At 42.0% G+C, this 13,701-nt stretch overlaps 1 protein-coding gene across 4 annotated transcripts in view; it reads right to left on the bottom strand.

The window, feature by feature from the left end:
- The window catches only part of LOC141346359 (histone deacetylase 4-like), a 31,699-nt gene that overhangs the window by 11,583 nt on the left and 6,415 nt on the right, over window positions 1-13,701 (bottom strand). For 2 of the 4 annotated variants that reach the window (XM_073851210.1, XM_073851209.1), the window contains exons 3-7: window positions 13,131-13,196; window positions 3,409-3,644; window positions 2,256-2,406; window positions 1,973-2,093; window positions 1,235-1,353 (exon numbers count right to left, since the gene is read on the bottom strand). In XM_073851210.1, coding sequence (XP_073707311.1) covers window positions 1,235-1,353; window positions 1,973-2,093; window positions 2,256-2,406; window positions 3,409-3,644; window positions 13,131-13,196 — 693 coding nt within the window. The remainder of the gene's footprint in view (window positions 1-1,234; window positions 1,354-1,972; window positions 2,094-2,255; window positions 2,407-3,408; window positions 3,645-13,130; window positions 13,197-13,701) is intronic. The other 2 variants (XM_073851211.1, XM_073851212.1) reach the window with 2 other exon arrangements.

Below are 13,701 nucleotides of genomic sequence, written 5' to 3' on the forward strand. Positions count from 1 at the left end.
AGAGAATGAATCAGGTTATTGAGGAGAGCCGCTGCTCTGGGACGAGACATCCGATCATTTCCACCTACAGGACGGTTTCATCTCATGTCAGTGAAGGAGGGCAGATGTTGCTGTGGCGTTACACACGCTAATGCTAATGTTCTTCTCGTGTCAGTCACTGTTTAGCTGCAATCACATGTTGGGAATTTTGCTGCAGGAATGTATCTGACGGAAATGTATGAATCTGAAAATAAGCCACCTACAGCCACAATTAAACTTGAGTTATTGAGAATCTACAGCAACGAACCATCAAGACTGAATCTAAACTAAAATCTAATCTGTTGGAGCTCTTGACCCTTGAGCCCAAATACACTCTTCTCAGTCTGACTGATCCAGTCACACACACACACACACACACACACACACACAAACACAAACACAAACACAAACACAAACACACACACAAACACACATGTTTGTTTTTGTGAATTGTGGGGACATTCCATAGACGTAATGGTTTTTATACTGTACAAACGATATTTGCTATCACCCTACACCTTCCCTACACCTAAACCTAGCCCTCACAGGAGACTGTGCATATCTTTACATTCTCAAAAAAACGTATTCTGTATGATTTATAAGCCTTTTGAAAAGTGGGGACATGGGCAATGTCCTCATAAGTCACCCTCTCCTTGTAATACCTATGTCATACCCATGTTATTACACCAATTTGTGTCCTGATATGTCACAAAAACAAACACACACACACACACACACACACACACAAACACAAACACACACACACACACACACACACACACACACACACAAACACAAACACAAACACAAACACAAACACAAACACACACACACACACACACACACACACACACACACCTCTAGCCAAACTCATGGCAGCATGCTGGAATGCTCTCCTGCTGGCCAGAGTAAACTGTGGCTCACATCCAGAGCCGGGCTTGAGTCAACAGCACCGCACCGGCTGCACCACTAAGTGAATAATTATACGGTACAAGCAGCGCCCAGCGATGGCTTCCTCTGAAGGGTTAGGATCCGCTTTACGCCAGAAGTCATGCAAGACAAGAACCTCACCAAAACAGAGCCGTTACTTCTGTCAATTTGCAGAAAGACTGATGATAACACTCAATATAATTAGTTGTATATCGTTAGGTCCACACAGTCGTCCTTTCCAGCGTCACGTTCAAACACTTGTTGAGTGTTGTATTGGGTAAAGTACCTGTTTTGCGCAGCGGAAAGTCGTCTTTGGAGTCGTAGACGCCCATGGCAGGATGGTTGTAGGTACTAACGGCGGTCTGAGGAGGGGAGCTCTGATCCAAAGAACTGTGCTGAGTTTTCCTGCACAGAAAAAGACAAACGGACGGACAAACAGTGAGAAAGAGGAAAGGCGATGGGAAAAACATAAACATAATGAACTGATATGGGCCAAATCTCTCCTGCTTTAACATCAGAATACAGATCAGCAGCGTAAATCGTTGTAATTATGCACTACACGTTCAGGATTTTGCAACATGGACTGCAGCCTCAAATCCCAATTTCCTTCCATTTTCCCATCTGTTCTCAGCTACCTGACACATGAAAGTCAAAAGCCCACGGAAAAAAAACCTGGTGAAGACTTTAAAACTGAAATATGTTGGTATATTTTGGTACCACAAATGTTGCTGAATCCCTCTTCATTGTCTTCCAAAATGTAATTATTTGATAAATAATTAATTGATCTAGTCATCAAGCTCAGCCGTCTCTGGTTGAAGCAGAGACACAGATTTGCTGAACTATCTGTTACTCTGATCTCTGTTTTCATCCGTTTGAGCTTAAATACCTAACACTGAGGCTGATGATGATATTTGGGGGCAACTTTTTGAGCAATTTTGCCAAGGAACTTTTTTTGAGTTGTCCCGTGTATCATCAGCCTAAATGTTCGTAGATCAGAAGTTGTGGTGCGTGTGATGCTTCTTACCCGTACCAGTGGCGTGGGTTGTTGGAGATGCAGTGGTTGAGACTACGCTGAGCGAGCGCTTTCTTTTTATTCAGAACAAACTCCTGCAGACGCATCTTCACCTCCGTACTGGCCACCGCACCTGTTCACAGCAAAACACAGGATTTCCCCAAGCTCAGAGTCAACCTGATCACAGCTGTGTGGACGTTTCAGTGTAACTGATGTCTGTTGTCACTGGCATCGAAAGGATTCTCTTCCTTAGAAGTAACAGTAAAAAACAGACTCGGACGCATGATCTACTCACTCTCCTGGCCGCGTTCTTTGTTCTTGAGGAGCTGGAGCTTCTGTTCCCGCTGCTGTTTCTCCAGCTCCTGCTCCAGCCGGTGCTGCTCCATCTTCCTCTGATGCTCCAGCAACTCCTGCTGGTGTTTGAGAGCCAGAAGCTCCTGCTGATGCTGGTGAGAGCAACAAACACACAGGTTCACAGCTGCTTGATGTGGTGTAGCAGTTAAAGCGAAGGGACAATATTTGTCAGGAGTCTGATTCAAACCCAGCAAGCAGCTATTCATGACGCATCGCCATCGATCAAATCAGCTCAAGTTAGGGATGCACGATATGCCGATATTTTCAAGTCATTTTGCCCGATTTCTGATGCAGATACCGATATAGTACCTTTTGCTTGAAATCAACTCCAGGTCTCTCCTGTTTATAAACAAATTTTTACATTTTGAAGTTCTTTTATAACAAGAGTAGTTATAAAAAGATGCAGTGGTAATCTAAATGCATTTATAAATGTATTCTAAAATTATTTCATTTACAAGTGTACAAGTGGATGGTCTAGGCACACAATGAAGCCTCAAGTTTATTGCATTGCTTCCTCATTTTCTTCTACAGAGTTTGACTGTCGTGAAAGGAGGAGATGTCCCACTAACAGCTGCCTTGACCAGCAGAACCCACAGCCGGGTCAGTACACTAATAAACACTTGTGTGTGTGTACAATAGACCAAAAACACGTCTGCGGGCCGGCCAACCGCTTCCCAACTCATCGAGTCAACAAAATGGAGCGTCCACAGCGTTCAGCACAAGATTTGATTCATTTAACTGGACGTCGGCCATGTTTTCTCTTCTTTGAGGGCATTTTGTGCTCGGCGGCAGTGGACGTCTGCCAAACAACTGAAAGCGCCATTAACATTTACAGTAAGGCCCTTCACAACCTCCGTCACCTGTGCTACAAACCTGAGCGTCTTTATCACACTAGATATTGAGAGAGATCTGTGGACGAGATTGACACACACCCAGCGTCACACGATGAGCTCTAAACACGCCACACACATTCATTACACAGTAGGGAGCATTTAGTAAGCATTTAGTCGTTTCGTAGGTAGTAGAAACTTTCTAACTTATGTGGAGGAGAAGACACTCTTAACAGCTCTGAGCTTTAACCACTACATCCTGACCTTCATGTGTTCCTGTAACTGGGCCTCGTGTTGACGCGAGAGCTGTTCGTGTTTCCGCTGGAACTCTGCGATGAGGAGCTGCCGCTGCACCTGCTGCTTGTGTTTGAGCGCCAGATGCTCCTGCTGCAGTTGCTGTTCGCGGCGGCTGGAGTCCAGAGGCGGCGACGGATCCACACGCAGGTCCATGGGGATGGCGGCAGGAGGAACCCTCACCGGCAGAGCGGAACTCAGCTCAACTGCGGAAACCAGACAAAAACACACTGACGAGTCGAGCCGGCTGACGAGACGGACATCAGATCAGTGTGAGTCGGCCACAGGTAAACAGCCATAACGTCCTGTAGAGCAACAACCAGTAGACACTTGCAGTGAGTGACCCACAGGACACACACCACATACAGGACGTCAAAGTCATCACTGGCTGCTATTGCTGTAACGGCTCCTGTTCAAATAACTAAGGTGATCAGATCAGAGCTGCACACAATCCACAGCAAACAGGCGTCCTGTAAGCAAACACACAAAACCCAATGACTTTAATGACATGTTTGTCTGTCCATCACAGGGACGTCTCTGTCCTGATGACTTCACGTTCACTGGTGTTGAATGTTGCTGGCCTGTAAAGAGCCGAATTACAGAAAACTACTGACAAACAAGCAGCAGCACAAGATCTTCAAACACATGTGGATAGAGACTGTAAGTAGAGATTCAGTTAGTAGCTGTACTTCCACCAACACACACACACACACACACACACACACACACACACACACACACACACACACACACACACACACACACAGTAAACAAACACTAAAAACAAAAGACACACATTCATGATATAAAGACATCGGCACACATCAGATGCAGAATGTTCAGCTCACCACACCCCTCTGCAGCCCATCTGTCTGTCACCTGTGTCTCTGTTTTGTCTGCGTGTGTCTCTGTGTGTGTGTCTGACTCCGCTGCAGTCCGTCTCTAACTAGCGCTGCTCTGTCTGTCAGCACTCAGACGGTCTCTCGGACTCTCATGACGTCACAGGGCCGTCCCAGAGACAATGCTGACATGCTTTATTCTCATCTGGAATCCTCATCTACTGTTGACACAAGTGCGTGTGCACACATATATATATACACACACACACACACACACACACACACACACACACACACACACACACACACAAACAAGACAGCGTGTTTTAAATTGCTATGACGTGTTGATGCATCGAACCAGCAGTCATTCATGTTTCATTGCTACAACAGCTAAAATAATGCGGTCTTAATGCAATCAGAGTTTTAGTACATACAAGTACATACAAGGGCAGCCATAAACATAAATATGGCAGAGGAGAGAAACATAGCTGTAGTACTGTAAGTTTTATTATAAAACGGTTAGTTCCATTCCTCAATTCTGATTGGTCAGCAGCTGTGTCGTATTCATGATACAGCACGGCCTCTCGTACCTTATTGCTTAATTCCTTTTCCCCCACAACAACTACAGTCGTGGCCAAAAGTTTTGAGAATGACACAAATATTAGTTTTCACAAAGTTTGCTGCTCAACTGCTTTTAGATCTTTGTTTCAGTTGTTTCTGTGATGTACTGAAATATAATTACAAGCACTTCATACGTTTCAAAGGCTTTTATCGACAATTACATGACATTTATGCAAAGAGTCAGTATTTGCAGTGTTGGCCCTTCTTTTTCAGGACCTCTACAATTGGACTGGACATGCTCTCAATCAACTTCTGGGCCAAATCCTGACTGATAGCAACCCATTCTTTCATAATCACTTCTTGGAGTTTGTCAGAATTAGTGGGTTTTTGTTTGTCCACCCGCCTCTTGAGGATTGACCACAAGTTCTCAATGGGATTAAGATCTGGGGAGTTTCCAGGCTTCCAGGCCATGGACCCAAAATTTCAACGTTTTGGTCCCCGAGCCACTTAGTTATCACTTTTGCCTTATGACACGGTGCTCCATCGTGCTGGAAAATGCATTGTTCTTCACCAAACTGTTGTTGGATTGTTGGAAGAAGTTGCTGTTGGAGGGTGTTTTGGTACCATTCTTTATTCATGGCTGTGTTTTTGGGCAAAATTGTGAGTGAGCCCACTCCCTTGGATGAGAAGAACCCCACACATGAATGGTCTCAGGATGCTTTACTGTTGGCATGACACAGGACTGATGGTAGCGCTCACCTTTTCTTCTCCGGACAAGCCTTTTTCCAGATGCCCCAAACAATCGGAAAGAGGCTTCATCGGAGAATATGACTTTGCCCCAGTCCTCAGCAGTCCATTCGCCATACTTTTTGCAGAAGATCAATCTGTCCCTGATGTTTTTTTTGGAGAGAAGTGGCTTCTTTGCTGCCCTTCTTGACACCAGGCCATCTTCCAAAAGTCTTGTCCTCACTGTGTGTTCAGATGCGCTCACACCTGCCTGCTGCCATTCCTGAGCAAGCTCTGCACTGGTGGCACTCCGATCCCGCAGCTCAATCCTCTTTAGGAGACCATCCTGGCACTTTCTTGGACGTCCTGAAGCCTTCTTAACAAGAATTGAACCTCTTTCCTTGAAGTTCTTGATGATCCTATAAATTGTTGATTCAGGTGCAATCTTAGTAGCCACAATATCCTTGTCTGTGAAGCCATTTTTAAGCAACGCAATGATGGCTGCACGCATTTCTGTGCAGGTCACCATGAAGAACAATGGAAGAACACTGATTTCAAGCATCACCGTCCTTTTAACATGTCAAGTCTGCCATTCTAACCCAATCAGCCTGACATAATGATCTCCAGCCTTGTGCTGGTCAACATTCTCACCTGAGTTAACAAGACGATTACTGAAATGATCTCAGCAGCTCCTTTAATGACAGCAATGAAATGCAGTGGAAAGTTTTTTTCGGGATTAAGTTCATTTTCATGGCAAAGAAGGACTATGCAATTCATCTGATCACTCTTCATAACACTCTGGAGTATATGCAAATTGCTATTATAAAAACTTAAGCAGCAACTTTTCCAATTTCCAATATTTATGTAATTCTCAAAACTTTTGGCCATGACTGTACATTGCTGTCTCTTGCAAACTGTATGTATTGTACACAGTGAAAACAGCATTTTTTTTTTACCAAACATTTGGTGTTGTCAGCAAGCTGAATATCTACATAGCGTGAATATTGGTGAATGTATTTATACAGTAACCAATAAATGGGACGCTACAATTTATTCACAATCTGTTGGATATTGACTAAATCTTCTGTACATTTTGGCTTAAATAAGATCTCCCAAAAAAATGAGTAAATTTCCAATAGCATGTGAGTCAGCATGAAACGCCTCTTTTACGTAAATAAACATTGATACACCATCCATCCACCTATTCCCCAAACCACGTCTGGTTTATAGGGTCGCGGGATGCTGCCGTCTGGCCCAGTGTCTCGGACCACAGACGGGAAGTGCTCTTTAAGGATGGCCAGTTCATCAGCAAAACCAAACCCTACAGATCACAGACTGACAGCCATCAGCGTGGAAACAGAGCTTCAGCTCTTTATGTCCATAATGGTTTATTTTCAGATTTAGACATAAAGCATTGAAGCGTTTCAGTCACATCCAATTCAAGACTATCACACACGTTCTCGAGGGTCAATGTAATTTCAGCAGCAACAGCCTCTATAATGTTGTATAACAGAACTGATCTGAAATCATGTAACCCTGACAATCAAACATTCATTTGGTCACAATTAACTGGAATCATTTATTCTCTGTCTGTATTTCACTGCCGACTTTTCGCCTTTTTTAGGATGTTGGCGTGCTGAGGTCGTGCTGCGTTAACCCCTCGTGTTAAACAAGCCTCACGATACATCTGTCAACATAATGGCTCAATGCTACATGTAGTCTTCCTCATCTTCCTCATCTCTGATCTAGTTATGAGCTCCGCTGCCATGCCGCTTCATATTACTGGGATATTTCAGTCCCACAATGCCACAGCTTTGTGGTTTAATGTTTTGATGTGCGTGTTCCCGATGGTTCGGTCTCCGCTCGTTAGCGCTAATGGATGTGGGGTGAGGCCTTGTGGCCGATCTCGTTTCTGTCAGGAGATCTGTGAAGACTAAGAATTAGGGAACTAAACAAATGGCTAAACTGTTGAGCAAATTATTAACTTCATTAACAAGTCACTAGAACCGACATAGAAAGAAACATTTACTTCTGAAGGACTGTGCAAAGACAGAGATACACGTGCTGCTGATTGTGTTGTTTTGTGTCTGATGATGTGTTTTGAGACATGAGGAACCTCCTCAGCGGCACAGCACACAGATATGAACTACTTTATTCTGACGCCACTTTGTTGGCATCATTAGTTACTCTGCAAATTGCAAACAAAAAAATATTGTTGTGGTCCAGTGCAATTCCACACACAAAAAGGCCTGTGTGACGTGTGCTTCATTCATCTGAGGCGAGCAGGTTTGGACAAGACCCGTGTAGAGAGTCCTAACCATCTCTGCGTGTTCGTCCTCCAGTCTACAGGATCAACATGGTCGCAAACGCATTTCCCTACACGTTTTCTTTGTTTGTTGTACAAACTGAAGGCTGCGTAGCACAGCAGTGATGTTTTTAGTCACTGACTCCGAACACAGAGCTTAAAGGAGTAGTTCACTTTCAGAACAAAAACTTACAGGTAATACCCCCTTGTCATCCAAGATGTTCATGTCTTTCTTTCTTAAGTCGTAAAGAAATATGTTTTTTGAGGAAAACATTTCAGGATTTCTCTCCATCTAATGGACTTCGAGTGAACTTCCAACCTTAACCCTAACCTCAAACGCTCGTCTTGTCTAGCTTTGTGTGAACTCCAGGTCATGAGAGTTAGAGTATGTCAAAAAACTCCCATTTCATTTTCTCCAACTTCAAAACCACACTACATCACTGTTTTGCCTTTTTTTTTTTGTAAAGGGCGTTTGCCCTTTTATTGCACGTTCACTTTGTAAACACTGGGTCGGTACTTCTGCAGCAAAGTAGGATGATTTTGAAGTTGGAGGAGAAAATGAGATGGGAGGTTTAGACATAGCCTAACTGTCTTGAACTGGAATACACAGTTCACACAGAGCTAGACAAGATGAGTGTTTGAGCTTAAAGAGGATATAAATTGCAATTTTGTTTTTAGAAAATAACCATTCGTTTCGATAGATAAGACTCTTCTTCCTCGGCTGGGATCGTTTAGAGTCCTTTGAAGCTGCATTTAAACTGCATTTTGGAAGTTCAAACTCGGGGCACCATAGAAGTCCACTATATGGAGAACATTCCTGAAATGTTTTCCTCAAAAAACATAATTTCTTATCGACTGAAGAAAGAAAGACATGAACATCTTGGATGACAAGCGGGTAAGTACATTATCTGTAACTACTCCTTTAAGTTGTGACCAGAAGCATCATTTCACCATCATGTCTTGTGTAATACAGCATCTAGGTGATGTCTTCATGTTAACAGGTCACACAGACACGCTAACATTCATCGAGGAGCATCTTCAAAACAACATGATCTGGTGTTACGCTTTGTTCAGCAGGGATTCAATGTAAAGATTGAACACAGACATAAGAAGAGCTGGTTTAAATTCATTAAGTGTTACAGTAATTTTCATGCTGCTGTTTCGAAACGGTAATGCAGGTCTGTCTCCAGCGCGAGGCTTTCCTCCACCTCACGTGCCGTCTGTCTTCATCTCTGTGTACCACTTGAGGCCTCATCTATAATTCAGTGTGCTAAATCAAGGCGTTACGCTGGGATGAAATAAATATATCATACGTCTCTTCCAAACACAGCATTAAAATTGCTGAGAGCACAATGCTAAATTACAAACCGACAGACACAAACAACAGATAAAGAAGATGGACAATAATCCAGATCCATCACAACTCCTCCATTTTTTCAAAATTGAGCATACAAAAAGTATATGAAAATAAACTGAATAATTATCTTCACCATGGGCGACATTTGACTCTTGAGTCAGGGGGGGCAAGAAAAAAAAATCAGATGTAAGCATTAAAACAGTGCCCTACCGTATTGCAGCACATCAAAGCAGTCAATTAAAGCGCTGCACTTCAGCCCGGGCCGATGTGCCCTGACTTTTTTTTACACCCCAGGGCTACGGCTTCGGGCCAATTTTCACGTCATAGTTCAGACCCGGGCCGCATCGGGCCTGTTTTAGGCTTCTCTTTATTTTCATAATTTAGACATCCATCAATTATGGTGAAGAAAAAAAATGCCGCGTTGGTGGAAACAACACGAAACTTCACTTTCGCTTTCACTTTTGAGACCGACTCAGACACCATTTAGTGTGCTTTAGCGCAGCTGAATCCGAGTTCAAGCGCACACAATAGGCTAAAACTCGCCCCAAGCACCGGCAAAAATAAATAACAATGAATGTGTCGAGGAAAGAGTAAGGACATAAATTAATTATTTATTAATTAATTTGTGTATTCTGAGTCAGTGTCGCAAAGATCCTGACTCGCAATCTCCTTTTTGGACGCGCCTTTAGAGAGAAATTCATCTTTACGGATTACATGAAAGAGTTTGTGCTTTTGATTTGTTTTATTTCGTTAAGTAATAATTTAAAGCTTTCTATAAATGTATTTATTATGTCTGTGAGGCATGCATTTCGCTTCATTTTGTTAAGCACTCCTGTTCAAGAACCAGACGGCAGAAAGCACATAATTTTTGTTTTCTTTATTTTATAAAAATGCTGTAACGTTTTTTTCGATGTATTACTCCTACTTTGTGAGCAAAAATGACGGATAATTTTAAATTGCTTCCAATGAAAAAAATGCAAGTGATCGCGCTGGTGCCTCGATGTCCTGCAAGCTTTAGCTTCCACTTTCTGCACAAACTATGCGCATATAGCGCACATTTATCTGTAACGTTTAAACTACCATTGTTTTATACTTGAACTGTTTTATATCTATAGATTTCATTTTAGGCAAGTCGTGATGATTTGAGAAGGCAAGCTGATCAAACAGACTATGATCATTCTTCCGCTGGGTGCTGTTCGGTAAATATATATATATAGCCTATATTTAACGAATAAAAAATGCTCCAAGCGTTTTTCTAAATTAGCTAAATAAAAAACGAAACTAAATATAAACATTTTGCCATTACATACAAAACTGAACTATTTTATAGCTGAAACAGTAAGTTGTTTTGGGAGAAGGGGAAAATATATTTTTATCCCGTCTATTGCTTCACTGTTATTTCGAGAATAAACCCAGCGTAAATATGCTAATGTCACTCCCAAAACATATCAGCTTGCATGTGCCGAAAAAAGCACGCTCCCCTTATTATCACTAAAAGTTCATAGAGATCTCACAAAATTCCGTTATAATTAATAAAGCTCTCTAAACTACACAATTAATATTTTATTTACATCGCGTCTACACTCATAAGATGATTCATGAGTGCACAAAACGGCACTTAATAAAAACCGATCAGGGCTGGGTTCTCCGAAACCACCTTAACGCTACGTCGTTCTTAAGTTGTACCTTAAGAAGTACCTTATCGTTAATATGTGTTTTCAGAAACCTTCTTTGTTAAGTATACCTTCTGTAAGTCATACGTTCGTAAGGTTAGTCTGGAGCGCTCTTACCGCTGCTGACGGTTCATACCGCTAGTGGGCACCACGCAAAAAGCTTTTTTACATCGCAGTTTAATTACAAATAGAAAATTTTATATGAACATTTAATATAAAATCTGATTTAGTATTAAAATTGCATTTTTTACTTTACTTTAAAATTTTACACATAAAATTTTACACATAAAATACTTAAGTTGTTATAGCCTACACCCAGTGTCAAGTCAAGTCACCTTTATTTATATAGCGCTTTTAACAATACAGATTGTGTCAAAGCAACTGCACAGTATTTAAACAGAACAATAGTGTGTAAGTAACGCATTATTGTAAACAATCAATTTTCAGTAAAAGGCAGTTCATCAATGAATTCAGTGATATCATCATCCAGTTCAGTTAAAATAGTATACGATATCGCTGGAAAGTGTCCCCAACTAAGCAAGCCAGAGGCGACAGCGGCAAGGAACCAAAACTCCACAGGTGACAGAAATGGAGAAAAAACCTTGGGAGAAACCAGGCTCATTCGGGGGACCAGTTCTCCTCTGGCCAGTGTATGGAAGTGTTTTCATTAATAAAGTTTCCATGGTTGTTAGCTTTTTTTTTAATTACTATCTCGAGGCACATCAGCGGGCGAACCATTTGACAGAAAAGGCTATGAGTCTATATAAAGAAAGATGAGTTAACACAAACTTTATAGCTATGGCAGCGAGACAGTGAGTACTTGTTTTAAATCAAAGACGGCGCCGTGCGCGGAGAGTGTAATGCATACGCCAAAGTCCAATTTTGCGTGCATATGATAAGCCAATCCTTCCCATTAACTTCAATGGAGAGAGGATGCATACAAATACCACGCATCATCTTTTATATCATCTATATAAAAGATGATGCGTGGTATTTATACGCATCCTCTCTCCATTGAAGTTAATTGGAAGGATTGGCGTATCATATGCACGCAAAAATGGACTTTGGCTTATGCATTACACGCTATTGCAAAGTCGTTTTATTCGTCCGCAAAATGATGAGAATAAGTTGAAACACATACACATGTATTTCTGCATGTACATATTTCAATGAGCCCCGATAAATGCAGTTTGTACTATTTCTAAAACGCTTCTTTATGAAAAAAAAAAAAAAAAAAAACATTTTTCTCAATACTTTACCTATACCGCTGTAAAGGAAAGAGCGCACAATCGATCACCGAGGCATCGATATCAACCTATTCAGCACCTCCACCATGGACAGCACCTGCTAAGGTCGCACTTAAGAAGGTTTACCTTAAGCAATATCCTAAGGTATAGTTTGGAGAACACACGTAGGAAAGGTATACCTGTAGTTAAGGTGTACCTTTTGAGTCTTCGTAGCACGCTAAGAGACAACGTTATCGGAGAACGCAGCCCAGGCGCTTTCAGCAGTGAGTGAATTCTGACAAGTGTTTCTAATTGTTCGGAAACAACAGATATGTCTGTGATTGGCTACATTGCTCAACGCTGCAAAAACACGTTGGATAGTTTGCCAGATCTTCAATTGCTTTGCTTTCGTTTGAGGGTTATATAGCACCGTCTAGTTCCCAAGTACAACCGAGCCTAAGCTTGGCTAAAGCAGTTGCAGCGGGGCTGTCGAGGATTCCATGACTAACCACAGGGGGGGCAACTGCCCCCCCTTGCCCCCCCCTAATGTCGCCCATGATCTTCACCATCACACATTGGCAGTTGGTGCATAAACAGTGGAGATGATTGTCTAGTTTTGCTTCAGTAGTTTCTGTACCAAAAAGTTTTATTGTACAAAAGTAACAAAAATGTCCTTAAAATTTGTCTAATTTGAGTCGATTCTACCAAATAAGAGATAAATTTGTGCCGAAGAATGGTACGGTTTGATTGGACTCACACAACCTCTGACAATAAAAAACGTATAAGTTTAAAATATAGGCTGTTTTTCCTCCAGTCAAAATCTAAAGCCAATTTATATGGCTATTGTAACACTATATTTTGTTGTATTTTATTTTTGTTTACCATGTTTTTTTATCTCTGCTGTCTGTGACTAACAAACACTGCTCTACATTCAGTCCATTAGGAGGAAACCGCAGCGTTCCTGCTGGAGAAACATCGTGAAACGGCAGATAAGGGTTGCGTTACCTGTGGGAATGTGGTCAAACGGCGACGGCTTCAAAAGCTCCACAGTCTGATCCATCTGAGAGTCTGCTACAAAGAAAGAGACAGAATGTGAGTCAATGGCAAAATATTCTCCGCTGTCATTGTGTGGAAATACATGTTTTGTAAGCAACACACAAACACTGTTCCTCTCTATCACTCACATTCTACTTTTTACCTGATAACACACAGCTGGTGGTTTAGTTTTGTATTGTTTGATCAACTTTGGCATGTTGAACTGCTCTTCTAAACAAGTCACGCAGGTTTTAAAGTACGGAGGCCTTCACACGTTAGGGTTGGGGTTCGACCGGTGGTGGCAGCTGAGCAGTAGTGCGGTAAATAACAATGTAAGTGAGCAGTAAAGCAGCAGTTGCAACACTGCCCCGTCTTTTCTGCAGCAGATGGTAATTACAGAGAACATGAAAAGACTTTTCACTTCTTCACAGCAGCCCAACACAGCAAGACACGGCTATAAATAATCCCAGAGAGAGGGAAGGATGGATGGATGGAGAGAAAGGCATGAAACGGTACAGCGGGCATCATCAGTATTCAAGCT

Source organism: Garra rufa, chromosome 12 (assembly GCF_049309525.1).
Source record: "Garra rufa chromosome 12, GarRuf1.0, whole genome shotgun sequence".
In the NCBI taxonomy this organism is placed as follows: domain Eukaryota; kingdom Metazoa; phylum Chordata; class Actinopteri; order Cypriniformes; family Cyprinidae; genus Garra; species Garra rufa.